Raw genomic sequence first — 26,161 nt, 5'->3', positions numbered from 1 at the left:
TGTGTGTGTGTGTGTGTGTGTGTGTGTGTGTACACGCAGATGTCAGGTGTCTTCCACAATCACTCGCCATTGTTTTTCTGAAGCTGGCTCTCTCTGAACTGGAGGGCACAGATCACTCAGCTCAGGGATCCTCCAGCCCTCCTCCCAGCGCTGGGGTGCAGATGTGCACCCCATGCCTGTCTTCCCCACTGACGCTGGAGCTCCAACAATGGTCCTCCCGCCTGTGCATCTCCAACAATGGTCCTCCCGCCTGTGCATCTCCAACAATGGTCCTCCCGCCTGTGCATCAAGCTCTTTCCCCCCACCGTGGCCTCCACCAGTTTTCTTTTCAGAAGTGAGAGCCACAGTGTTTTACTATGCCTCGAGGTTGGGTTTTTCTCAGACCTGTCATTGCTGGGCTTTCGTTTTGCAGTATTGGTAAGGGACCAGGGTCTCCAACATTCTAGGCAGGTGCTCTACCACTGGGCCACACCGCAGCCCTCTTTTCACTTTTGATTCTGAGACAGGTTTTCACTCAGTTGCCCAGGCTGGCCTTGAACCTACTCTCTAACCTAGGCACACCGCAAGACTTTCATCCCCCTCTTGCCTATTTGAGAACCTAAGATGTCAGGCCTGTGCCACTAGATTTGGCTTGGTTTATGGTTTTTTGAAATTCTCATTATGTATCCCAAGCTGGCCTTGAACTCCATCTCCAAGGTGCTGAAACTAAATGCATGGACCAACAGGCCTGGTATCTAGTGTGGTCTGAAAGCATAGCATTCCTGTCGTCAAGAAGAGACTAGTAAATGGCTGGGTTCCCAAGTGCTGGGATTCTGTACACTCACGATAAACACCAGCGGAGGGGCTGGGGAGGTGGGCAGTATGGCACCATCCGAGGCTTGCTTGCCTTGCTCCTGGGTACCAGCATGGTGACAGCAAGCGCTAAAGAAAAAAAGGCTATGCATCTCTCAGTTGCAAGTGGAAATGTCCATGCCACATCTGCCCGCTGCCCCAGACTCCCCTATACATCCTTTGTATGTGCCTGCTGGGTCACAGTGCAGGATCAGAGAAGCACTGCCCAGAGGTGCTATCTGATCATATACCTGGCCCTGTGCACACAGGCATGCACACGCACACACACATACACAGTCAACAGACCATCCACAGGGACCGCACACACAGTTGCCTGGTGACTGGCTTGTCACCTGCCGTCACCACTCCCAGGCACACTCTGCCATTCCCTGCCGCATCTCCAGCACCTACAGCAGAGCAGCAGGCACTCAGCAGATATGAGGCAGATGGGGCCCCAACCCAGAGCACTGCCCTCCACTAAATAGGGCCCCTGTCCCCACAGCGCCCTCCTGTGAAAACAAACCCCACTGGGCACTGGAGGGACTCCAAAGGTACTGACAGCATTCTGTAAAATCTGAACTCCGTGGTTGCGTGTAGGTGGCAGGGAAAGCCTCTGCCACAGGGCAGAGACAGTGAGTGGCTCTTCTCACTTTATTTGATTTGATTTACGTTGGTTGGTTTGCGGTGCTGAGGGTGGAATCCAGAGCATTTTATTTTTTCTTAAATCAGCAGTTTCTCACTGGTATCCACTTGTCCAGTTGGGCTGGACTTCACCACCTAACAGAACTCTCAGTCCCAGAGTTACTCTGGCTCAGTGACAGATCACCAGGCCCTAAAGCAGTTGGAGTGTGAGAAGCAGAGGTTGGACAGCCACCCCTCCATCCCCTCCTCTTCTCCAGAAGCTGCTCCACCAGGCTGGGATGCTCCACCTGGCTGGGCTGCTCCTCTGGGCTGGGCTGCAGCATTCTTCCTCCCTTCCCCCATCCCCATCTCCCTCCTGCCCCACAACCACCCTCATATAATCATGGTAGTCTCTGCCTTTCTACTGATGCATGTGTCTGTGTGTCTGCATGCATGTGTCTCTGTGTATGCATGCATGTGTCTGCATGCATGTGTGTCTCTATGTATGCATGCATGTGTCTATATGTATGCATGTACGTGTGTCTGTGTATGCATGCATGTGTCTGTGTCTATATGCGTCTGTGCATGCACGTGTGTCTGTGTATGCATGCATGTGTCTGTGTGTATGCATGCAGTGTGTCTCTGTGTATGCATGCATGTGTCCATATGTATGCATGTACGTGTGTCTGTATGCATGTGTCTGTGTGTCTGCATGTGTCTGTGTGTCTGCATGCACGTGTGTCTCTGTCTGCATGCATGTGTCTGTGTGTATGCATGCACATGTGTCTGTGTGTATGCATGCATGTGCCTGTGTGTCTTCATGTGTACCTCTGTGTATGCGTGTGTGTTTAATTTATGCAAACACAACTACTGTGGAGCTGGTTCTTTGTCCCCATGTCCCCTCAGCCATGTTTGTCTCCTTCATCACCCTAATGCTTCAAAACTGCCCTCCCCTGCTACAAAAATCACACTTGGGGAAGGGGACTCTTGTGTAAGTTGTAGGTCTTTTTCTTCTTTTCTCATTTTGTGTGTGTGTGTGTGCGTGCATGTTGGTGTGTGTGTGTTCAGAATTCCACACTGGCTGTTATCCACTGGGAGCGTCCATCTCATTTTTGAGACAGGATCTCTCATGGGCCTGGAACTCATCAAATTAGCTAGGTTAGCTACCCAGCTAGCCCCAGGGATGCGCCTGTCTCCATCTCTCTATCCTGGGATCACAAGCGTGAGCCACACACCCAGTTCTTCATGTGAGTGCTGGGCTTTGAGCATAGTCCTCGTGTATGCATGCACTGTCCCCAGGCTCTGCAGAGAGAGCACCATGGAGGGGGAATTGCTGGTCCCTCCCCCAGCCACCACGGGAGGGCAGAGAAGGTTCAAAGACTTCCCCTTTGAACATGGCCTAGCAAAAACCAGGGAAGGGAGTTACCCCATGCTCCCACCTTGGCTATTGTGCGGCTTCAACTGGGGGGATTTCGCACGCTCTCTGTAGATTCTGCATAGGTGTTTTAATGAGGTCTTAAAGACATTTGTGAGACACTTCCAAATGCCCCATATATGACACCAAATGTTTAGCAAGGTATGGGGTTACACAGCTGACAGCCCAGCATTCAGAAGGCTGAGGCAGGAGGATTGCCAGGCTAATGTGGGCTACATAGCGAGACTTCATCTCAAGCAATACTACTGAGTTTTCGAAAAATACAAGGAGGAATTCCAAATGATCCCCTAGGGTTAACATTTTTTTTTCGAGACAGGGTTTTTCCGTAGCTTTTGGGTCCTGTCCTGGAACTAGCTCTTGTAGACCAGGCTGGCCTCGAACTCACAGAGATCCGCCTGCCTCTGCCTCCCGAGTGCTGGGATTAAAGGTGTGCACCACCACCGTTGACTTTTAGTTAAAATTTTTTAAAGGATTGTTCTTATAGAGTACGCAGGTTCAAGACCCAGCACCCACAGAGTAGTTCACAACCACATGAAACTCCAGTTCCAGGGGGATTTGACGTCATCTCCTTGCCTTTGTGGGCACTGGACATGTGGTATAATACATACACGCAGGTAAAACACCATACACCTAAAAATAAATAAATCTTTTGTTTTTTTTTTTTTTTTCAAGACAGGGTTTCTCTGTATAGCCCTGGCTGTCCTGGAACTCCATCTGTAGACCAGGCTGGCCTCGAACTCACAATATGCCTGTGTCTGCCTCCCAAGTGCTGGTATTAAAGGCGTGTGCCATCACCACCCAGCTATACATAAATCTTTTAAAGAAACATTCACAAGGAACACACAAAAGTACTACCCATGCCTCTCTCTTGAGGTTTCTCTTTGGGAGAATTTAACTTCTCCAGTGGTGTTTTGTTTTCTAAATATTTGTTCATGGAAAGCCTTCATTATTTTCTGCAACCAGAAAGTACGTGGAAGGAGCAGATGCCGAGCCCAGCGTCACAGTACTCAGGAGGCTGGTCAGGGGAACTGGGTGTAGATAAGGGAGGCAGAGGCTACATCTGCGGCTGGGTGGGTACCCCTTCCCATAGCTGTCTGAGGAGCCTGGGGAAGCGCCACGCAGCTGTCCCCTTCATTGAGCTATTTGCTGGGTTAGGAGTTTTCTTCTCCTCCACCTTCTTTTTCTTACTTGAGGTGAGATGTCACTCATCTCAGGCTGGATTGCAGAAGATAGCCTTGAACTCCCGATCCTCCTGCCTCCACCTCCCAAAGACTGGGTGACAGCAAAGTGTACCACACCTGATTTATGTGGTGCTGAGGATGGACTTGGGGTTTGTGCATGCTCTGGCTCTGTGAACACTCCACCAATCAACTGAGCTTCCCTGACGAGAGAGAGAGAGAGAGAGAGAGAGAGAGAGAGAGAGAGAGAGAGAGAGAGAGAGAGAGAGATCCTGTTCCTATGTGTGCTCATGCATGTGTGGAGGACGGAGGACAGCTTCAGATACCCAGATACCATTTCTCAGGTAGCAACCATGCCCTGTGAGGAGGTCTCTCGCTGGCTTGGTGCTCAGCTGTCAGGGTGAGCTCCTGGGATCCCCAGCCTGACATGACAGACAGCTGCCACTGGTGACACCTGGCTTTTGATGTGGGTTCTGGGAGTGCAACTCTGGACTCCTGCTAACTGGGCAAATGTTCTATCAGCTGTGTCTTCCCCAGGCTGAGGTTTGTTTGTATGCTTTGTTTGTTGGTGTGTGTGTGTGTGTGTGTGTGTGTGAGGGTGGGTGGAGAAAGAGAGAGGAGAGAGAGAGAGAGGCTTATTTATCATTTTTGTACATGCAATGAGGATATTAACAATTCATTGGCAATTTGGAAACACATTTTCGAGAAGGGTTGCATCTTGCGTGTGTGTGTGTGTGTGTGTGTGTGTGTGTGTGATGCATATGACTACAAGCACCCAAGTGCTGCAGTGCACAGTGGAGGTGGAGGTCAGAGGACACACTGGAGCTGGAGCTCCCTTCCACTCTGTCTGGGGCTAGTCTCTGTCGCTAACCACTGAGTGTGTGGTGGTCTGAGCTCTTCTTTGTTCAGCTTTTTGTGGGTTCTGGGAGTCTGAAGTTGGGTCCTCAAACTTGCACCATGTGTATTGCTGGAGGGAAGGGATGAGGCAGTCCTTTTATAGCCCAGGCTGAACTGCAACTTCCCATAATCCTTTTGCATTCTGGGACTACAACCAGGAGACAACATGCCCTGACCCTCTAAACACTGTGACTGAGAGATCCAGACACGGGCACCTTCTTCCTCCTGAGGTACTCTTCCTCCCACAGCTCCTCCGCCCCTCAGTTCCCATGTGCTCTGTGTCCAGGGACATACAGGGGCCACTCACAGCCTTGGGCACAGTATGGAAACCGCCAGACCTCAAAGTGAGGATAACAGGTCCCTCTGTCAGAGCTACTGAGAAGTCTGGGGGCCTGGCGCAGTTGGTAGAGCACTCGCCTATGGCGTGGCACTGCTCATCACCCGCATGGCGTAACACAAGGCCATGGTGGCCCACACCTCTGTCCCATCACCCTCGTGCAGCTGTCATGCTGAACATGTAGAATTGTTGTGTCCTGAGCACCCGAAGGCCTCTGCGCCTCAGGGTCACCTCCTCCTCACTTGGGTGGACTTAGGCTCCACCTCCATGGGTGAAGTACAGGCTGGGAGTCATCTGTGCCAGCATGCTTCCTCATGGCCCTGGAGAGGATGGGAGGAGGGGACACACCCCCTGCAGGGCCTTCCTTAGGTCAGCCAGAGCACACTGAGACACCGAGGTGATCGGGAAGGAGAATCAGGGCTCAGCTTTCTCAGCACGTTCCCCCACACTCAGAGTCCATACTGGGAGGGAAGGAGCCCATTCTGGCCTGGGGGACTTAGTGGCCAATCATGTACCAACACATGGCCTCAGCCGTGTATTAGCTTCCAAAGAAGTCCCTGGAGAAAAAGAAGGCACCTTATCAAAGGATAAGGATAAACACAGAAGCCGCCATCAAAACACCTGGGGTGTTTTGTTTTTTTGATGCATGTATGTATTGTGGGGGTGTTTGTGTATGTGTAGGTGTGGGTTTGTGATGTGGGTATATGTGTGTGCGTGCACGCTGTTGTGTATGTGTGTGTCTGCTGTGTGCGTGGTGTGGTCTGTGTGCATGTGTGTGTGCTGTGTGTGTATGTTTGGGTATATGGTGTGTGTGGTGTGTATGTATGTGTATGGTGTGGTATGTTGTATGTGGGGGGATGTGGTATTTTGTATGTGTGTGTAGTATGTTGTGTATGTGTGGTATGTTTGTGGTTTGTGTGTACGTGTGTGTGTTCTGTGTGCTGTGTTTATTGTATGTGTGTGTGGTATGTTGCATTGTGTACGTTTGTGTGTTGTATTATGTGTGTGTTGTAGCATGTGTGTGTGTGTGTATGTGTGGAGGCAGAGGTTGGCATCAAATGTCTTTCTTGTCCCTCTCACCTTTTTACCTTAAGTTCACCTGTTTGGCTACACTGACTGGCCATTCTGCCTCATTCGGCCTGCTACCGAAGTGTACCAATGCATCCATATTCTTAGGTGGGGTCTGGAGATCAAACTCAGGACAGCAAGCTTGCATGGCCAGCACTTACCTGAGTATCTCCAATCCAGTATGTTTTAAGAGTTTAAAACAAAAAATTCTGTCAAAAAAAAAAAAAAAACCAACCATAACCCTCATACGCTTGCTCAACGTTTCCCTGCTTCATTACATTCAGGACGTATGAAAACAATTTATCATAATAGCATTAGGATGAGCGTCCACTTAATCATTTTCCTACCACAGTTAAATTTTTAATAAAGGATATCCTGACAGTTTGTTTCCTTAAAAGCCCCAGCAGAACACAGTGCGATTCACTCAGCTCCAGTACTGGTTACAGACTGCCAGACATGTGCAGTGCCCTAAGGTGGCCAGGCTGCAGGGGGGCTGGAGCCAGACTCCCTAGCTTGAGTGCCCACTCAGTCCTCAGCCCTGGCAAGGAGCCAGGCAAGGATCACACGTGTTGCTAAAGGACTGTGCGAATGGCTGTGGCTAGCTGGGGTCTGTCACCCCAAACCCCGCGTCTCCCTGCTCCACAAGTCCATTGCCCTGGGGTCTGTCAGGAATTGTCACACAGCTGATAGGGCGATGGAGATGTCACAAGGCTACCGTCATGGCCATTCTTTGTCTATTTGACGGCGCCTGTAATGAACTAAAACCCAAATGGCTGGGCACAGCATGAGGAATTTTTTTTTTTCAAAATAAATCATTTGGGCCAGGTATGGTAGGTAGCTCACACCTTTAATCCCAGAACTCAGGAATCAGAGGCAGGCGGATCTCCCCACAGTTCCAGCATAATGAGTGATTAGATACCACAGGCTCTGCAAGGTCAGGACTGTATCTGTCCTATTTACATCCATCCCTAGGGAAGGCCCAGAGTGACACAAACCTCTCAGACATCCATAAGTCAGCCAGCATGGTGCTGCTTGCCTGGTTTCCGAGGCAGCAAGAGCTGTATGGCAACCCCATCTTAAGGTGAAAGCGTGGTGGGCAGAGGGAGGCTGGTGCTGCAGTTCAGTTGGTAGAGTGCTGGCCTACCATACGTGAGGTTTGCTTTTCCTGAGGCAAGCCTGGTTCCGAGAGGAAGCAAGACAACTGACCCCACTCTTTAGACCCTTGCTTCCCTTCCTGCAACGGCATCAAGCATGGGAGGGGCTGGGATACGGCTGACCAGACCTATGTGACAGCTGGAAATCTGCAGCCTGAGAGCCGTCGCACACAGTAAACACGCATGCACGTGTGCACACAGAGACTAAGGCAGAGGCCTTTGAGGCCAGCCTGGACTACATGATGAGACACTGTCTGCCTCAGAAAAAAAGAAAGAAAAAAGAAAAGAAAAAGAAAAAGAGGGTCTTAGTCAGTGTTCTATTGCTGTGAGAGACACCACAGCCACAGCCACAGCAGCTCTTACAACGGAAAGCATTTAATTGGGGCTGGCTTACAGTTTAGAGGTTTCATCCCTTATCATCATGGCGGGGAGCATGGTGACATGCAGGAGAAGTGGTTGAGAGTTCTACATTCCAATCAGCAGGAAGAGAGGAGACAACACTGGCCCTGATCTGAGCACTTGAAACCCCAAAGCCCCCCAAAGTGACACACTTCCTCCAACAAGGCCACAAGTGGCACCGAATCCTAACCCCTCAAGTAGCACCACTCCCTGTGGCCTACGGGTCCAGTCCTGTTCAACCACCTGAGTGTTTTAGGTAACCATGGAGAGGAGAGGCAGCCTGAATTCTAAAGGTAAATGGGATGAGGAGCAATCCACCTGCAGGAGATGGGGCAAGGATGGGTGCAGACATCAGATAGCATCGTAGGAGGAATTCCTGTAGGCTCATGGTTACAAGAGAACAAATGAGCTGGGCTTTCTACCAAGGCAGGGACTGCAGGGTGAGACTGGGACTGAGTGAAGCCCTGAGTTCAGTCCCCAGCCCTGTGTCAACTAGGCGTGGCGGCACTCTGTTAGAATCCCTTGGCTACACAGTAACTCAATCCTGCCTCAGGCTCCCAAGTGCTGGGATGGCAGGCATCAGCATACTTGGTCCCGGGGGACTTCACACACCTGGGTGCTGCCTAGCCAGGGTCCGTATTGATGACATTTCTTATTTTTATCTCAGACTATCTGAAAAATGCAACTTAAGGGAAGAAGGGCTTATTCTGGCTCACAGTTCTAGGTGGTGCTGTCCAGCATGTCAATGAAGGCATGGCAGCGGGAGTGTTACCTGTTCACACTGCAGCCAGTCCACAGGTGCTCAGCTCAGTTTCTCCACTGTATTCAGTCAAGAGCCCCCACGCCATAGGATGGTGTCCCCCACTTTCATGAACCCAGTCTAGAAACCCCCTCATGTGTGTACCCAGAGTCTTGTCTCCTGGGTGGCTCTAGCTAGATTCTATTAAACTGACTATGTTACCCATCATGGGGGCCTTACTCCCCGGGTCCATCTGCCCTCAGACCCAGCTCAGCAACCCAGGCATTGCACCGAATGTTCTAAGTGTGGACCTCATTGCCGTGGTCTCCACACAAGGCTCACGGTCCAGACAGGGTCACAGCATATCAAACCAGAGGCAGCCAATATAATGGAGCTAGTAAAAACTCCTTGGGATGAGTGGAACCATCTGGGGTAGGTGAGCAAGTGCACACGATATGGCTTTCCTGGGAATTACACAAAGCAGACAAAGAGCATCTCAGGAGGGATACAGAAACCCAGACAGAGTATGACCAGCAGATGGCACTCTGTGTGTGTGCGTGCGTGTGTGTGTGTGTGTGTGTGTGTGTGCGTATGCATGCATACTTTATGTACACGGAAGTCACGAAGGTCAGTACTGCACCTTGGATAATTCTGGCCACTTATTTAAGGGAAGGTGCTAGGGAAGAAGCAGAGGCTGAAACACAGGACAAGCATCCATCATGATTTGCTGAGTCGAAAACTAAGAACCAAGTATTCCTGTGGCTGCAGTCGCTGTTTTATCTGGCCACTGAACACGGAACCCCACAAATGATAGGCAAGGGCTCTACCACTGAACCACACGCCCAGCTCCACTGGGGGACCCTGGGGAGGCTCACCAACACTGGGCCACACCTGCAGCCCCTCACTGAACTAAACATGTATTATTGGGTCCAAGCTTCATCATTTCCTGGTCTCTGGACCCACACTGTCTGGAACACCCAGATGTGGCCTTTACACGTCTCCCAACGTTTCTCAGTCCCATCAACGGGGACTGGTGATCCCAGCAAACACCTGTATTTCCAGCTACTCAGGAGGCCAAAACGGCAGGCTTGGCTCCAGGTCAAGGCCAGTTTGAACCACAAAGTCTCGAGAGCTTAAAGTCTAATCATCTACAATTTTGTACACATAGAAAAGGAGATTGAGGGTTGGAGAGATGGCTTCACACTCACCTCACACGCACTTGCTGCTCCTGCAGAGAGCCGGGTTCAGTTCCCAGCATCTAGTTCCAAAGGACCCGATGCCCTCTTCTGGCCTCTGTAGGTACCACACACATGGTGCACATACACACATACAGATAAACACTCCTACACACAAAATAAATATCTCTCAAAGAAGGAAGAAGGGGATGAATGGATGTGTGTTGAATGGCTAACACAACTGAACTGTTCTCAGACTTTCCTTGCTGTTTCTCCTCAAGAGGAGTACAGGTGACTCTCATCAATGAGAAAGAAAGGCTTGTGAATGCTTGTTCTGTTTGTGGTTCTGACTTGGTGCCAGCCAGGCTTGGTTCCAGGGAGCATTCCCTGAGGAGCCTCTTCCCTCCACAGCCCCTCTCTCTGTCCCTCACACTTGAGGTCTCAGTCCAGGTTCTGACCACTGAACCTACTGCAGTGAGTGGGGGTTCCTGGGTTTCCTTCTTAAGGGCTACAGTGCAGGCGGGGTTAAGACTTAGTCTCACTGCATAGCTCAGGGTGGCTTAAACTCACAATAACCCTCCTGCCTCAGACTCCTGTGTGCTAGAATTATATGCATGAGTCACCAAGCTCAGCTCTCTCCGCTTTCGTCTCTCCCCTAAAACCACAACATTTCTATGAACTGTGCTCAGGAAATGCGGTGTGGCATGGTGGCAGAGCACCCCCTTAACACAGTGAGGAGATGGGGGTGTGGCTCTGTGATCAGATGAACTGGAGAGCCCTCCAGGCCCTGGGTTCCCCAGCACCACGAAAGAGAGGGTGCCCCAGACAGGAGTTCTCAGAAGGGATGATTTCAGACTCATTCTGCTGCAGAGGGAAGCTCTGCTCTCATAAGCCAGGGCCACACAGCCACGTGGGCACCTTCCACCCATGGAGGATACAGCCAGGACATCCTCCAGAGCAGGCAACCCTGATCTGGGCATGGAAGGGTTGGGGAGCTGACCAGGAGAGGAACTGGGCTAGCACTTGGAGGCCGAGGAGGAGTGAGTAGTTCTGGGGAGCTAGAACATGTGATAAAGAGAGCAAAGAGGGGAAGGAAGGTGATGGCAATGGAGGGTGCCGTGCTTGAAGCCAGCGCCATGGCTCTTACAGGGATCCTGTTAGGCTAGGATGCAAGGTGCCTGCCTAGCATGCAGTAAGCCCAGGGTTCCAGCCACAGCACTGCATAAACCAAATGCTAATGAATGCCTGTAATCTCTACATGAGGTAAGGGAAGGCAGGAGGATTTGGAATTCAAGTTATCACACCCTGTGATATCTTGATATCAATGCCAACCTAGGCTACATGAGACCTTGTCTCATTTTTTTTTTAAGTTTGTTTGAGACATCAGTGTCCCTGTCCTCTATGTGTGCAGCTTGTATAATGTAGAATAGTGTAGTAAGCGGAGCAGGGCGGGGACAGGTCTATGGGTCTAAACACCCTCGCAGGGTTTGGTGGGGGGATGAGGGGGGGAGAGGAACTGGGATAGGAATGGAGAGGACAATACATAAAGTGCAGATGCTGAGGGCGGGCCTCCATGGCTGAAGCCCTTGAGCTGCGAGCTGCAGGGGCACTTCAGAGAAGGCTTTGGGGTAGTAGCCAGGACTCCGCTCCCTGGGGTGGACTGCCCTCCAAGCCCATGTGAGCAACAGTGGGGACCCTGAAGTGAGGAGAAGCCAGTGCTCAAGGGATTCCAACAGCCTGAGGCTGTGCACGGTCTCTTGTGGCTAACAGCCTCTGCCTCCTCCCTTCCTGGGGGAATTGACCTTGGACAATGGTCAGGTGACAGGTCCCATAGCCAGGAAGAGGAGGCAGGTCTGGGAGAGAGGACCAGACGGGGCTGTTCATTACCCCCACAGCCTCCATTTCCGTATCTGTTCATAAAAACACAAGAGGCAGGGAGGCCCGCCCAGCTCAGCACCCAGCAAGCCTCCTCCATGTGGAAGCAGAGGAATTACAGCACTGTTGAAGGGGGAAAGGCAGGATGTGTGGAAAGCATCATGGGCAAGAAGTGTGAGGAAAGTCAGGCTTGGAGGCACAGTCCTGTCTCCCAGTTAGTCAGAAGCCCAGAGTACCAAGATCAAGTTTAAGGCCAATCTCAGGAACTTAATGAAACCCTGTCTCCAAAGAAAAAGTAAAAAGGCAGCTGGGGATGAAGGTTAATGGTAGAGTACCTGGCTAGAACCCCCCAGTGAGGGGCTGGGGCGTGGCTCAGTGTAGATCACCCGCTTACAGTCCCCCCGTGAGGACTATGCAGCTCAGTCACAGAGCTCCTGTCCAGCATCTTGGAGGCCCCGGGTCTTGTCATTAGCAACACATACTGACTGCTGAGTCTCATTCCCCTGCTGTGAACTGGAGAGGTCTGCTGCTCCCAAGCTTGTCAGCCACACTGACACTAGTCTCCCCGCAGGTGATCCGCACAGACACATTCAAGCACCTCCGGCACCTGGAGATCCTGCAGCTGAGCAAGAACCTGGTGCGCAAGATCGAGGTGGGCGCCTTCAATGGGCTGCCTAGTCTCAACACACTGGAGCTCTTTGACAACCGGCTGACCACGGTGCCCACACAGGCCTTCGAGTACCTGTCCAAGCTCCGGGAGCTGTGGCTGCGCAACAACCCCATTGAAAGCATCCCTTCCTATGCCTTCAACCGCGTGCCCTCACTGCGCCGCCTGGACCTGGGCGAGCTCAAGCGGCTGGAGTACATATCAGAGGCGGCCTTCGAGGGGCTGGTGAACCTGCGCTACCTCAATCTGGGCATGTGCAACCTCAAGGACATCCCCAACCTCACAGCACTTGTGCGCCTGGAGGAGTTGGAGCTGTCGGGGAACCGGCTGGACCTAATTCGCCCCGGCTCCTTCCAGGGCCTCACCAGCCTGCGCAAGCTGTGGCTGATGCACGCCCAAGTGGCCACCATCGAGCGAAATGCCTTTGACGACCTCAAGTCGCTGGAGGAGCTGAACCTGTCCCACAACAACCTGATGTCGCTGCCACACGACCTTTTCACGCCCCTGCACCGCCTGGAGCGCGTCCACCTCAACCACAACCCTTGGCACTGCAACTGTGATGTGCTGTGGCTCAGCTGGTGGCTGAAGGAGACGGTACCCAGCAACACCACATGCTGCGCACGCTGCCACGCGCCCGCTGGCCTCAAGGGCCGCTACATCGGTGAGCTGGACCAGTCACACTTCACCTGCTACGCCCCAGTCATCGTGGAGCCACCCACAGACCTCAATGTCACCGAGGGTATGGCGGCTGAACTCAAGTGCCGTACAGGCACATCCATGACCTCCGTCAACTGGCTGACACCTAACGGCACGCTCATGACGCATGGTTCCTACCGCGTGCGCATCTCGGTCCTGCACGACGGCACGCTCAACTTCACCAATGTCACCGTGCAGGACACGGGCCAGTACACATGCATGGTCACAAACTCGGCCGGAAACACCACTGCCTCAGCCACGCTTAATGTGTCGGCTGTGGACCCAGTGGCTGCAGGGGGGGCTGGGGGCGGGGGTCCCGGGGGTGGGGCCGGTGCCGGGGGCGCGGGTGGCTATACTTACTTCACCACGGTGACCGTGGAGACACTGGAGACACAGCCGGGTGAGGAGTCCCAGCAGCCCCGGGGTACAGAAAAGGAACCTCCGGGGCCCACGACTGACGGAGCGTGGGGCGGTGGCCGGCCTGATGCCGCAGCCCCGGCCTCGGCGTCCACCACAGCGCCGGCCCCACGTTCCTCGCGGCCCACGGAGAAGGCGTTCACGGTGCCCATCACGGACGTAACGGAGAACGCGCTGAAGGACCTAGACGACGTCATGAAGACCACCAAAATAATCATTGGCTGCTTCGTGGCCATCACCTTCATGGCCGCTGTGATGCTGGTGGCCTTCTACAAGCTGCGCAAGCAGCACCAGCTGCACAAGCACCACGGGCCCACGCGCACTGTGGAGATCATCAATGTGGAGGACGAGCTTCCCGCCGCCTCCGCCGTGTCGGTGGCCGCGGCCTCTGCGGTAGCCGGAGGCGCGGGCGTGGGCGGGGACAGCCACCTGGCCCTTCCGGCGCTGGAGCGAGACCACCTCAACCACCACCACTACGTGGCGGCCGCCTTCAAGGCACACTACGGCGGCAACCCAGGAGGCGGGTGCGGGGCCAAGGGCCCCGGCCTCAACTCCATCCACGAACCTCTGCTCTTCAAGAGTGGCTCCAAGGAGAATGTGCAAGAGACACAAATCTAAACCTAGGCAGGCAGGGACGCAGGACGCTTGCCGGGTATGCCCCTGCTTGCCGCGCAGCCCGGCGGCACCCGCCATCCAGCAACAGGAAAGGACCTGGAGATCAGGAGAGGTGGCCCCGCCCTCCGCCTTGCCGCGTCCTCTGTTCACCTGCCCTGCCCACCACCTTCCAGGGGAGAGGAGCTTCTTCGAGGGGTACCCTTTCCCCTCATCCCAACCCTCCTTTTATGGCTCTTTCTTTTTTCCTTCTTTTTTGCAGTTTGACGCCTGTCCTTCCCTCCTACTCCTCCACACTCAAAACACAAGAGACAACTTCACCAGAGCCCAGGGGTCAACTCCGACAGTGTCCCCAACAGCGAGCTCCACTCGCGGCCCTGGTCGGCCCCACCCGCCCCACAGACTCTTTTGATACTGAAGGGAGGTTTGCGTCAATCACTACCTGCTCTGTAATTACTTTAAAAAAAAAAAAAACATGGAAAAAGTAAAAAAAAATTAATTTTTTTGGTCATGAAAGTATTGAAAACAAACAGAGCACAAAGCCACTGTGGGTGGGACCAGCGATGTTGTCCTCTCAGGAGGGGGAGTGGGCACCCCAAAATTAGAGATCTGGGACTCTCCATTCCCAAGATCCCAGAGAGGAACGGCTCACCCAGCACACAGCAGCGCTGTTCCATCTTCCTGGCTGCCCTTCCTGGAATGTGCTGGGGACTTGGCCTCCGCCCTTCTCCTATGTGTCTCTGTCTCCATCTCTGGCTGTCTTTCCGTTCTCACTCTGGTGCCTGCCACCACCACCACCATCACCACACACACACACACACACACACACACAGAGAGAGAGAGAGAGAGAGAGAGAGAGAGAGAGAGAGAGAGAGAGAGAGAGAGGAAGAACAACCCAGAAGGGACCTAGGACTGCAAAACTCCACAGAACTGTGGGATATTGGGGTTCTGGGGACTGCAAGGCCAAGGTGCTGGCAGGGTTGGGCTCCATCCCAGCCTCCCCCAGTTGCTGGGGCCATGCATGTGTGACCCCCCAGAGCAGGAATGCATCACAGTTTATGGGTTTGCACCACAGCAGAGCCTCCCCAAGGGGACCATCTGCAGACACAGCTGTTCAGGAAGTCCACAACTGATGATCTGAAAGTCAGGACCGCCACAGAACTTTCTGGGTGACACTCTTGAGCAAGTGGTTGTGTCCCCATAGGAGAGGCTCCTCCATTTCACACATATCCCTGGCTAGTCAGGAGACAGTTTGTACAAGGGAAGCGCACACAAAATAAGCAGGCCTGGGCCACATGTAAACACATTGTAAGCAGACCAGGGCGCATGGAGGGCAGTCCCTTGCAGGGTCTGCAATCACCAAGGAGAAAACTATGCAGCTAGGCCAGGTTCTGGGTGCTGCTGGAGTAGGACATCAGTGACCCCTCAGAATGGTCCACGTGTCCAAGGTTCAGCCTCCAGAGAGCTAGGGTTGCCCAGGAAGTCTGAGGAGGCCTAGGAAGGCAGAGAGGTAGCCAGAGCCAGCCAAACAGCACATGGACACCTGGCCTGTGGGCACTGAAGGCCCCAGGGTGCACACCTTCACCAGAGATGGGAGAGCAGGAGCCCCCCAACTCCTTTCACCCTGCGTTCCTGCCCCCTTCTCCCTGTCCCCACCTCTTCCCAATGTTTCTACCCCCCACTGTATCTTGTCCTCTCCTCTACCCCACCCCAGCGCTAAGTGGCTTCTTTATCTGACAACCGTCAGGCGTCTGGCCCTATCTCCCTGTCCAGCTCTGTGCTGATGAAGGCCAGGACAGGACTGTTGCGCATGCACTTTGGGTTCTCTCTCCATTTTCCTGCCTTCTCCACAGCCACCTCGGCTAGGATCCTGGTTGCCATGACAACACTGCGGCTGTACCAGGTGGCAATGGGGGCAGGGAGCTGGCCTGCTGCAGCCTGCTATGTCCCATGCCAAGCCTGCCAGGCAGTGGCTGGACTCATCCTGGGAGCACTTAGGAACTCCCCCAGCTATGCAGACCCCTTCTTCATGGATGGGACATGGGGAGGGAAGAGGGGGCAGAGGACCAGGAATACAAAGAGGCAGGAGACTGTGGCCTGGGGAGAGGGGGGCGGGGAGGATGAGTGGTGAACAGCACAGTTAAGGTGAGCTCAAGGGCAATCAGACACTGGGGTGGGGGCAGGACTCTGACCAGGCCGGAGGGCATGGAGGACCACAGGACACTCCAGCCAGACTTTTCCACTTGGGCCTTAGGACAAAAGAGAGATCAAGAGATCTGCAAGGGGCCTGGTGGTTCCTGTCCCCAGTTCTTCCCCTATCCCAAGCAAAATGCAGTTTCCATGACAACCTGCTGGCCAGCCTGAGGAGGGGGGACTGAACATGAGGGATGAAGAGTGTGGGCTGCACAGGAGGCCGTGGAGTGGGTAGTGGGCACACAGGGCCACACAGGCCTAGCTCCCAAGCCACCATGCCAGCCAGCACAGGAGAACAGAGGGCTCACAGAGAAGCACCCCACCCCCACCATCCTGCTCCCTCCCTCTGGTTCCAGTGGAAAGGGTCAAGGGTCAAACTCCAAAGATCATTCACTGCCTCTGCCTGGTAGAGGCAGCATAGCACTGAAGAATCTCCCACAGCAGGACATCACTGTCACCGTGCTCAAGGCCAGAGCCACCAGAATGGTCTCTGGAGGCCCTCTGAGGGTGGGGGTGGTAGGTTATGGCCGCCTAGGTGAGTCAAAACTAGCCTGGGGCCTCCTTTTATGGCCCCATCCCTAAAGTCCAGAAACATCTCTGTTCCTATATCTTTCACCCCAATCTGCCAGCCCAACCTGCCTTCTGCCCTGCCTGCTCACTGGGTGTTCCTCTCTCCAGTTCTGTCTATCGTGTGTGTGTGTGTGTGTGTGTGTGTGTGTGTGTGTGTGTGTGTGTGTGTCACGGTATCTGCCTCTCTCTAGGTCACTGTCTTCTCTCTGGGTCTCTGAGGTATCTCTCTTTCCTATCTCTCCTCTTGGTCTCATCTCTATATGCCTCTTTCTGGGTCTCTGTCTTGTACAACTCTGTGTGTCTCTCTAGGTCTCTGTCCCCCTTCCCTTTCTTTGGTTCTCTCTCTCTCAGGCTCTCTTTCTCTCTCTGGGATTCTGTCTGTCTCCCCACCCCATATCCGTCTTCCCTTCTCTCTCCCCATCCCTCTCTCCAGCTCCCTGAGTGGGGGAGGAGTCTCTACTTTCCTCGGGTCTCTAGCCTTCTCCTTCTCTGCAGGACAATCCCTTGTGTCCCGCCTTCTGGCTCAGGGATCCGAACTGGGCTTAGAACTTGTTTTTGTATGGAACCGTGACCCTGGACGAATGGCAGGGAGCGTGCCCCCTGCCCTGCAGCTCCAAGACCTTACTGCTCTTGAGGAAAGGTCAGTGGCCCACAGCACAGTAGGGGCCTTCCCAAAGTTTCTATCTGCCTCCCATCTCTGCAGCTCAGAGCACATAAACTCCAACACACCCACCATCCCATTTTCCTCCAAACCCTGAGGAGACCTGATTCTTCTCCAAGGCCCTCCATGTCTCCTCTTCCAGGCACCCTGACCTTGTGGTAGAAGTGGCTCATCCAAATATAATCCACGAATCAGGGGTACAGATCCTGCGCCACGCTAACCTCCTGGTGAGCCTCCTCACCCCTCAGCAAGTCCTTTTTTGTGTCGTCTGTATCCTGCCCTACCGCAGTGTTCTGTCTTGGCCTTCCCTCTCTACCATCCAAGGTGGGGTCTCCCTCAGCTCTGGCTGACCAGACCACAGAGCAGCGGCTCATGGAGGCTTCAAACCACTGGGGTCACGCTGTGTTTGTGGCCCGAGGAGCCCTGTGGGGGTCTGAAGACATTAGGAGATTGGATGAAGCCGGAGGCCTCCAGGTGAGAACCATCTTGGCTGCAACCGAGGGAACATGTAAGAGTCTCAGACTCCTGACCCTACCATTGCTTCCAGAGCCTTCGAGTCACCATGGCCACACATCCTGACGGCTTCCGGCTGGAGGGATCCCTGGCTGCAGCACACAGCAGTGGGCCCCGCACAGTGCTCTACGAGGGTCCTGTGCGTGGACTCTGCCCCTTGGCCCCCCGAAACTCTAACACCATGGCAGCCGCTGCCCTGGCTGCCCCCAGTCTAGGCTTCGACGGTGTCATTGGGGTGCTTGTGGCTGACCTTAGGTGAGCAAAGGAAGTAGGTGGCCCAGCTGTGTCAGGCCAGATGGACTAACTACCCTTCCTTCTCTGCCGGCCGCAGCCTCACAGACATGCACGTGGTGGACGTGGAGCTGAACGGCCCCCCAGACCCCACAGGCCACCGTTTCACCGTGCACACCCACAGGGAGAACCCAGCCCAGCCTGGCGCTGTCACCGGCTCTGCTACAGTCACAGCCTTCTGGCACAGCCTACTGGGTGCGGTCAGGCCCCTCCAAGGGTCCCCTGGCCTTTGTATTCTGCAGAACTAACATGTTGGTGTCCCACCCGTTTTCTGTCTTTGCCCACCGTTAGTTTTCACTCCCAGGCTTTTTGGGTCTCTCCCCAGCTCAACTTCTGAGTCTCAGAGACTCTTGTCTCTCCACTCACACCCCGCGCCTCTTTCTGGGTATCCTCTTTGGGTTATACCACACTGCTATTTCCAAAGCCCACGGTCGCCATGGCCGTCTGCGTGTCTGTGTCGTCATTCTAGTCTTTCATTCTCCCCACAGGCTGCTGCCAGCTCCCCTCCAGACCTGGGATCCACCTCTGCTGACAAGTCTTCTCCCCCACTGCCCTTGCTGTCCCCTCGACCACTATGTGTCTCAGTAAACATCAGAATTCTGCCTGCTGTTCTCTCTGGCCTCTGGTTCCTTTCCCCTAAATTACATCACGCCTCAACACATCGTGTATGACAGCATAGCTGCGAGTTCATAAACACACACAAACCAACTTCCTGGAAGCTATCGCGAGAGCCATAGTTACTACATTTCCCAGAAACCTCTAGGCAGCAATGGCCCTGGGGGGTACACGAAAACTGGCTGCGTCCTCCGACGGGAATTGTAGTTCCGCGCTGCAGCGCGTCCCCGGTGGACTTCCGGTCTGTGCGTCCGATTTAGGCGCCCCGTGGAGAACTTCGGGAATCGCAGTCCGGTGCGCACAGGTCGCCGGGAGCTGTAGTCCGTCCCGCCTGCCCAGTCAGCGTGGTTACCACCCGACGGCTGCTCAGGGAATGCGAAAACGGTCGGTCCCAGGGAGCAGAGAGGCTGACGGGGTGAGGGCCGGGAGAGTCCCGTACGGAGGCGGGTGGGAACATGCCTGGTTGCCAGGTGACAGGAAGAGGGGGCTCCTGTTGCTTAGTGACTGGGACAGGGCCTTGTTGCCAGGTGACGGGAGAGAGCACTGGTTATTGACGAGGGGAAGTCTTCCGTTGCCAGGCGACCAGAAGAGACCCTGTTACCCAGAGACGAGAAAGGAGGGGTCCTCCATTACTAGGTGATCAGAAAAATGGACCGGGTTACCAAGAGGGTGGGGTGTCCTCTGTTGCTTGGGAACCAAAAAGTATTGTTTCCTAGGGATAGAAGGGGCGATACTCCGTTGCTAGGTTACGGTGAGTCGTACCCTTTTGCTTAGAGACATGTAGTGGGGATGGGTCTCTATTACCAAGTGAGTAGGAAAGATTCTTTTCCCCCTAGGACTGGGGCATGAAGATGCCTCTAGTTCTGGAGACATGTTAGGTAGCAGGGTCAGGGACCTCGGGTGCTCCCAAGCTGACCCCAGTGCCCATCTCAGTGGCCGTTGATCCAGCTCCTGGGTCCCTAACACCGTCTCCTTGTTCCACCCCAGCAGGAGCCGAGGAGGGTATGTCTCAGGCCCCGGAAGCGCGGCCGAGCCCACCCTCAGTGTACCACGAACGGCAGCGACTAGAGCTGTGCGCCGTCCACGCTCTCAACAACGTCCTCCAACAGCGGCTCTTTAGCCAGGAGGCTGCAGACGAGATCTGCAAGAGGTGACAGCCACAGGTCCTGGCCCTGGAAGAGCAGGACTGAGAGGCAGGAGAGCCTGCTTGGGGCATTAGCATGGCCAGGGCTCAGATCCCAGAGCTGTCGCCTGCTCCTCCACGTGTCGCTTCTCACAGCCTGCCCCCAGCTGTCTGTGTTTCTCCTCCTGTCCATCCTATACACAGCCCCTCCTCTGCTTCTGTCCCTCTGTGGGTCCCCCGCACTCCTAGAGAATAGCCCAGACCCTTCAGCCTGAACCCCAAGGCTTTGGGTGCTCTAGCCCTTGCCTGCCTCTCTGCAGCTTCATCCTTCGTGGCTCTCTTTGGCCCCAAATGGCCCTGCTGTGGTGTCTCTGAACTTTTACACAGGCTGCTCCCCCGTTACCACAAGGTATTCTCTTTCTTAGTCACCTGGGTGCCCCTCAGAATTTCTACCATCACTTTAAGAAACTCTCTTCCTATTCCCACTTATACACCTCACGGTCCTTCTGCGGACACACAGACACCCCAGCCTGCAACGCATGCCCACGTGCAGAGGCAGCCCTTCTGTCTTCTCACTGCCACTCACCCAGCACCCTAAACTGTAGATTTGTGTTAGAAGACACCCATCTGTAGATTACTCTGTAAGACCCTCCTCTCCCCTGCAGCCAACTCTTTGATGCCGAGGGCCTGCTGAACAGCTAGAGCTGAGGCAGATGTGATGAAGAGAGGGGCTGGGGATACAGTCCTTCCGTGTCACTGCTCTCCGGAACAACAGGGCACATCTGGAAAGCGCTAGAGGGGAGACTTGGGCACAAGGGACAACTGGTGATAGGTAGCTGGCCATGCAAGGCCCACTTGCCACTGGAGGAGACGGGCACCAGGGAGAGCCGTGAACGAGCAGAGCAAGGCATTACCAAATGAAAGGCGCACTGTTCAGATCTGGTGACAGGAACGGCATTGTCATTCGGGGGCTCTGATGACCCCTCTCCCAGAAGAAAGGCTATCTGAAGCCAGTCTGGAAAGAGGCCATAATGAGAAGGGTGGATGGGAGGGCAGGGACTTTGTCATGAGAGGTGGGAGGAGGAGAGGGGCAAGGCAGCCCAAGGCTCCTGGAGGTGGGCTCGGGGGAGACTAGACACTTGGAAGGCTTCTGAGTGACAAAAGACAAAAGATCTATCCAGGCTGAGAGTACAGGTATTAGGGATGAGAGGGAAAACAGGACTTGGGGTCCGATAAGCTGTGCAGGGCTTGAAGAGAGAAAAGAGTCCGCGGTCAGGTTCTGGGTTTCTACTGTGTGGGAAGGTGGAGGCCTTTCCAGAATTTCCAACTTTGGCTCTGCTCCCCCTTCCCCCCAGGCTAGCCCCAGACTCCCGGCTGAACCCCCATCGCAGCCTCCTGGGCACCGGCAACTATGATGTCAACGTGATCATGGCTGCCCTGCAGGGCCTGGGCCTGGCCGCTGTGTGGTGGGACAGAAGGAGGTAGGACCTAGACTGTGGGCTGCACTGGCCCTGCGTTGGGGGATGAAGCAGAGGGTGGCTTGATAGTAGATAGGGGAGGTTCTTTCCAGGGGAGAACTGGTGGCGGTGGCATATGGGACTAACCGAATGACGGGCTAAACTGATAACTTGGTGCCAGTCAAAAGAGTGGTGTGAGGTCCACATGAGGAGCTTGTGGCTGAGGTGGGGAAAGACGGAAATTAGGTTACGAATAGTGAGACCAGCCTGTTGACCCAAGGCAAACCCAATGGAAGCCAGCCTGGGCTGCGCATGGAGACCCTGACTCAAAAGGGCAAACAACAAAAAGTTAAGGGGCTGGGGCTTCATTGATAGAGGCTTACCCAGCATGTACGAGGCTGGGGTTCCATCCCTAGCACCCCATGAATTGCTGTAGTGGGCACACCTGGGATGCCGAGACCCTGTCTAAACAAGGCCAAGGCTGGGCTCTGCAGGTAGGAAGTAACGGATGGGTGGGTGGATGGGTGGCCATTCTGGGAGAGGAAGCAGGATCCAAGGGCCTCTGGGGCTCCATGCTGTGTCCCTCCCCTCCCCAGACCACTGTGCCAGCTGGCCCTCCCCAAGGTGCTAGGCCTGATCCTGAACCTGCCCTCTCCTGTGTCTCTGGGGCTGCTGTCCCTGCCTCTGCGCCGCCGGCACTGGGTGGCCCTGCGCCAGGTGAATGGCGTCTACTATAACCTGGACTCCAAGCTTCGGGCACCTGAAGCCCTGGGGGACGAGGATGGTGTCAGGTGAGCGGTGAAGGAAGTGGCCGGTTGAGACCAGTACTGGAACTCCCCTGCTAGGAGATGGGCCTGCCTGCACTGTCCAGATCTGTCTCCCCTGTCTCCCTTCAGGGCCTTCCTGGCAGCTGCCCTGGCCCAGGGCCTGTGCGAGGTGCTACTGGTGGTGACCAAGGAGGTGGAGGAGGCCGGCTGCTGGCTGAACACAAGCTGACCCAGTACCTGTGACCAGCTGCCTGCTACCACGGTCCTGAGTGTCCAGTGCCTAGGAGGGGCTTGCACCCTGACCCAAAGTCCTCACTCCCCCACCATCGCTGCTGCCTCAATAAATCTGCTTTTTTGTTATCTATGCTTGAGCTACAGGGGACTTGAGCTACAGTGCCCAGAGGGAGACAGAAACTAGAGACCGACATGTCGCCTCCCAAAATCAGTAGGGAGACATATGATGGAGCAGGGATCACTCCTCTTTAAGGTTTAGAACATCAGTGAGGAAGTAGTTCCCAAAGATGACCCTGGACCCTGACTTCCCAGGTGGGGGGGGGCGGGGGGGACGCTGGGCAGTAGATAGGACTGGTTATAACCAGCCTCCATCAGGAACAACGACTTGAAGGGTGACCGAGTGAAGTCACATGGTCCTAAAAAGCAGGAGGGCAGCCCAGTGGAGCCCATTTAGAATTTCTGACCCCCTCCCCCCACAGGGGGAGCCAGCATGAGCTGTGGAAGCTGTGACTAGGGCTTGGGGAGGGGGCTCCTCACTGCAACCTCAGGAAAGTGCCACGGCAGCTGCCATTTTCCCACAGTGTGCTGGGCTGCCTGAAAAGGTCTGGTTGGCTCAGCCCTGAAGGAGGTGAGGGACAGACTGAAGCAGAAGAGGGGTGTCTCCATCGCAGTCACCCAAGCCGACCTTCTCAAGAGGCCGCGACACTTGGAGGGCCCCAGATGGCCCAGAGTGCCACGGCCTGCACCAGTTATTTGGGGAGGTGTTGACAGACAGGCCTATCTGGGACAGAGGGGAAGAGGGCTGGAGCCAGCAGGAGGGCCCAGATAGGAGCATCCAGAAAAAGCAGTGGAGGTGATGGCATGAGCCCCCGGGGGGGGGGGGGCAGGACCTGGCCCTGAGCCCTGGGGCATGCAGGAAACAAAGGGGGAGATTTTCCTCCGCTGATGGGACAGGGACCTAGGATATTGATTACTGGTGCACACTGGGGTATGACAGCCATTCTTGGTAATGAATTAATCTGGGGATGAAGGCCACATCCTGACACCATGCTAGTAAAAAGCAGAGGCTCAAGCTGCTGCTATCTGGTCCCCAAGATTTCTGAGGTCAAAGGGCAAGTTGTAAAGTAAAAACCAAGGCAGCATGTGGAAGACACATACTGGGTTGCTGGAGTACCCCACCCTGGAGCCTAGCACCCTTGGCCCCTGGCCTCTGTCTTCTCCAACCTCCTATCCCCTCCCTGGGTCTCCTCTCTGTCTGTCCTTCTCCATGTGTCCAAGTTAACACTTCCACCACCACCCCCATGTATGTGTGTGCGTGCGTGTGTGTGCACCCTTTCCCCATTTTTGAGACACTTGCCATGATCCTCCTGTCTCAGCCACCAAGTACTGGAATAAGTGTGTGCCAGCACCCCGCACTTCCCCATCTCTTTCCATGGCTCTGAAGTTTCTCTGGATCTCTGGGCCTCTTAACCTTCTCTCTGCCTCTATCTCCCTCTTTCCTGTCCACCCCCGCCCCCGCCCCACCTGTCGCCTGCCTGTCCAGTCCCGGGTAGGGGACAGCTGCCAGGACTCCCTGGGTGTTTCTATTCTCGGCCTGAGTGGTGCAGCCTGTGACATCCCAGGTGCCCCCTCAGCTGTGACCAAATAAGGTATTAAATGAGGAGCCTGTGGAGGAAAGGGTGCAGACCTGCCCACCGATTCAATGCCTCCTGTTTGCCCTTAGTGCTGACTTGGTGCCCCACTGACACCCCACTTCTGAGGAGAGCACCCTTGGCCCTAATATGCCTCATCAGGCCTGTTCTGAAGCTGGTGGTTCACTGATACCCATGGACATGGGGCTCCATGCTGACCTCCAGGGGCCTGAGGAACAGGCTATAGAAAGGGGGGGTGGTACTCCAGCTGCCCTTACAGCTGCTCCTGGCTGTGCTGACAGCTGAGGCTCAATTTAGCTGCAAGGCCAGGGTCTGGCCAGATAAGGTGTGGATAAGGACAGGACACGCCCCTATGGTGCCCCTTAAATTGCAGGGCTTGGGCTGGGGTTGAGGGCGCAGACACCAAGGCCAGGTGAGAGGGTCCTGCTGCCGTGGTGGCCCACAAGGCACCCGGTGTCTCTCCACCTGTCCGCTTGCCTCTTCTGACTCGGTTCCTTCTACCTTCCACAGCCTCCATCCTCTCTCTCCTTCTGTGCCTCTCTCGCCTGTTTCTTCATCTCTGCCCCCCAACATTTCATTTGTCTCTGTTTTTCTCTGCCTCCATTTCTGTATCTGATTTCCCTGTGTTCTCCTTCTGCCTGTGTTTCTCCAGCTGTCTCTCTGATTTCCTCTCCTTTCATCTCTGCCTCTCAGCCCAATATTCCATCTTTCACATTTCCTCAATGTGTCTGTTTCTCTCTTGACCTGATTCCCTTCTCTGTCTCTTTTCATAACTGTCTGTCTCTCATCTTTCCCTTTCTCTGCCTCTCTCCATCTCTCCGTCTCTCTGCCTCTCTCCATCTCTCCGTCTCTCTGCCTCCATTTCTGTATCTGATTTCCCTGTGTTCTTCTGCCTGTGTTTCTCCATCTGTCTCTCTGCCTCTCTCTTTCTCTCTGTCTCTCCCCATCTCTCCATCTCTCTGCCTCTCTCCATCTCTCCGTCTCTCTGTCTCTCTCCAACTTTCCGTCTCTCTGCCTCTCTCTAATTCTCCATCTCTGTCTCTGCCTACTTGTTCCCCAAGCCCTTCCTTCCCATCTTCTATTTTCAGGTCTCTTCCCCCCTCTCCGCTGGGGCCGAAGCCCTGTGTTCTCTCCTGAATAAAGCTGGCTCTGTCCTGGCTCCCCCTTCTCTGCCTCCGTCTGTCCTTACCCCTCTGCCCCCACCCACGCCCAGCCCAGATCCTGAGTGAGGGTCTCAGTACCGGCAGTAGGGTCATCCCTCCTGCCCACACAACAGGAGAGAAGGGTGGAGAGCAGGGACTCAAGACCAGAGAGGCAGGGAGGATGGTCAGCACAGATGGGGGACAGTGGGTCATGGGACGCAGAGGCCAGGCAGCACCCCACACCCAGCAGACCGGTCTCCCCTCCCCCTCAGACCAGGCTGTGCCAGGGCCAGGACAATGCACCCTTGTCTCCTGTCCTGACAGCTGGGGGTTCCTGTCTCCAGCTCCTTCAGAGAAGTCAGCGGCTTTCAGCTCCGCCCTAGGCGGGGGAGTGGCCCTGAGGACCAGGCTTGTGGGGGCATCTGCTGTCTCCAGCCTCCTGTCTCTGCCTGAGCTCCAGAGTCCTTCTGGTCACCCTGGTGTTTGTTCACCCTTTCCACCCTCTGCTGTCCCCTCCACTGTCTCCTTTCTCACCGTCCAGTTTGCCTGGCCCCTCCCCACTAGGAATCTTGTGAGCTCCTGCTGTGTATGAGGCCCCAGACTCTGGTCTCCTTCCCTCCTGTACCCCACCCTTTGTTGTCTCTTATTGGCCTCCTCCATTTCTGCGTTCCTGGGAGAAGGAATGAACACACTTTGAACCCCTATTGTCACTAGCCCTCTCTTACCTCGGCACTCTCCCCTCCCCCGCTCCCTTCCCTCTGTTTTCTCTACTGTTCAAGACAAAGAATACATTTATTGAATACTACTATATCCTTCTCTCCTGTCCTTCACTCCCCACTGAC

The 26,161-nt window shown here is 54.7% G+C and overlaps 3 protein-coding genes across 13 annotated transcripts in view; all 3 read left to right on the top strand.

Annotated features, from left to right (window-relative positions):
• Lrrc4b (leucine rich repeat containing 4B) overlaps positions 1 to 14,559 on the top strand; it is a 35,241-nt gene extending 20,682 nt beyond the window's left edge. For both annotated transcript variants that reach the window (XM_050121455.1, XM_050121456.1), the window contains exon 3: positions 12,281 to 14,559. In XM_050121455.1, coding sequence (XP_049977412.1) covers positions 12,281 to 14,107 — 1,827 coding nt within the window. In that variant the 3' untranslated portion in view covers positions 14,108 to 14,559. The remainder of the gene's footprint in view (positions 1 to 12,280) is intronic.
• A 2,125-nt stretch (positions 14,560 to 16,684) lies between these two features.
• On the top strand, positions 16,685 to 18,941 carry Aspdh (aspartate dehydrogenase domain containing). Its single transcript, XM_050121453.1, has 7 exons — positions 16,685 to 16,829; positions 17,360 to 17,504; positions 17,668 to 17,752; positions 17,850 to 17,999; positions 18,073 to 18,293; positions 18,370 to 18,524; positions 18,818 to 18,941. The coding sequence occupies exons 1-7, from the start codon at positions 16,778 to 16,780 to the stop codon at positions 18,859 to 18,861; spliced, it is 852 nt and encodes a 283-aa protein (XP_049977410.1). The 5' UTR covers positions 16,685 to 16,777; the 3' UTR covers positions 18,862 to 18,941.
• A 4-nt stretch (positions 18,942 to 18,945) lies between these two features.
• Positions 18,946 to 22,655, top strand: Josd2 (Josephin domain containing 2). Of its 10 annotated transcripts, none has more exons than XM_050121441.1 (6): positions 18,946 to 19,359; positions 19,523 to 19,580; positions 19,932 to 20,094; positions 21,423 to 21,548; positions 22,121 to 22,315; positions 22,421 to 22,655. In XM_050121441.1, the coding sequence occupies exons 1-6, from the start codon at positions 19,099 to 19,101 to the stop codon at positions 22,518 to 22,520; spliced, it is 903 nt and encodes a 300-aa protein (XP_049977398.1). In that variant the 5' UTR covers positions 18,946 to 19,098; the 3' UTR covers positions 22,521 to 22,655. The 10 variants fall into 10 exon arrangements, with proteins under 10 accessions (XP_049977398.1, XP_049977404.1, XP_049977402.1 ...); XM_050121447.1 differs by having other exon boundaries at positions 19,194 to 19,328; positions 19,472 to 19,580; positions 19,935 to 20,094; XM_050121445.1 differs by having other exon boundaries at positions 19,194 to 19,328; positions 19,472 to 19,580.
• The last annotated feature ends 3,506 nt before the right edge of the window (positions 22,656 to 26,161 follow it).

Source organism: Alexandromys fortis, unplaced genomic scaffold, assembly GCF_014885135.2.
Source record: "Alexandromys fortis isolate MF-2015 unplaced genomic scaffold, M_Fortis_MF-2015_v1.1 scaffold_161, whole genome shotgun sequence".
Taxonomy (NCBI): Eukaryota; Metazoa; Chordata; class Mammalia; order Rodentia; family Cricetidae; genus Alexandromys; species Alexandromys fortis.
Note: the sequence above shows the minus strand (reverse complement) of the source record. Positions and strands in the feature narration are given on the sequence as shown.

Coding starts and splice junctions, on each gene's coding strand:
- Josd2 (XM_050121441.1), top strand. CDS start 19,099: ATGGCCCTGGGGGGTACACGAAAACTGGCTGCGTCCTCCGACGGGAAT. Junction 20,095..21,422: donor GCAGACGAGATCTGCAAGAG/GTGACAGCCACA, acceptor CCTTCCCCCCAG/GCTAGCCCCAGACTCCCGGC. Junction 22,316..22,420: donor GGGGACGAGGATGGTGTCAG/GTGAGCGGTGAA, acceptor GTCTCCCTTCAG/GGCCTTCCTGGCAGCTGCCC.
- Aspdh (XM_050121453.1), top strand. CDS start 16,778: ATGGTCTCTGGAGGCCCTCTGAGGGTGGGGGTGGTAGGTTATGGCCGC. Junction 16,830..17,359: donor GGTAGGTTATGGCCGCCTAG/GTGAGTCAAAAC, acceptor CCTTCTCTGCAG/GACAATCCCTTGTGTCCCGC. Junction 18,000..18,072: donor ATGAAGCCGGAGGCCTCCAG/GTGAGAACCATC, acceptor CATTGCTTCCAG/AGCCTTCGAGTCACCATGGC.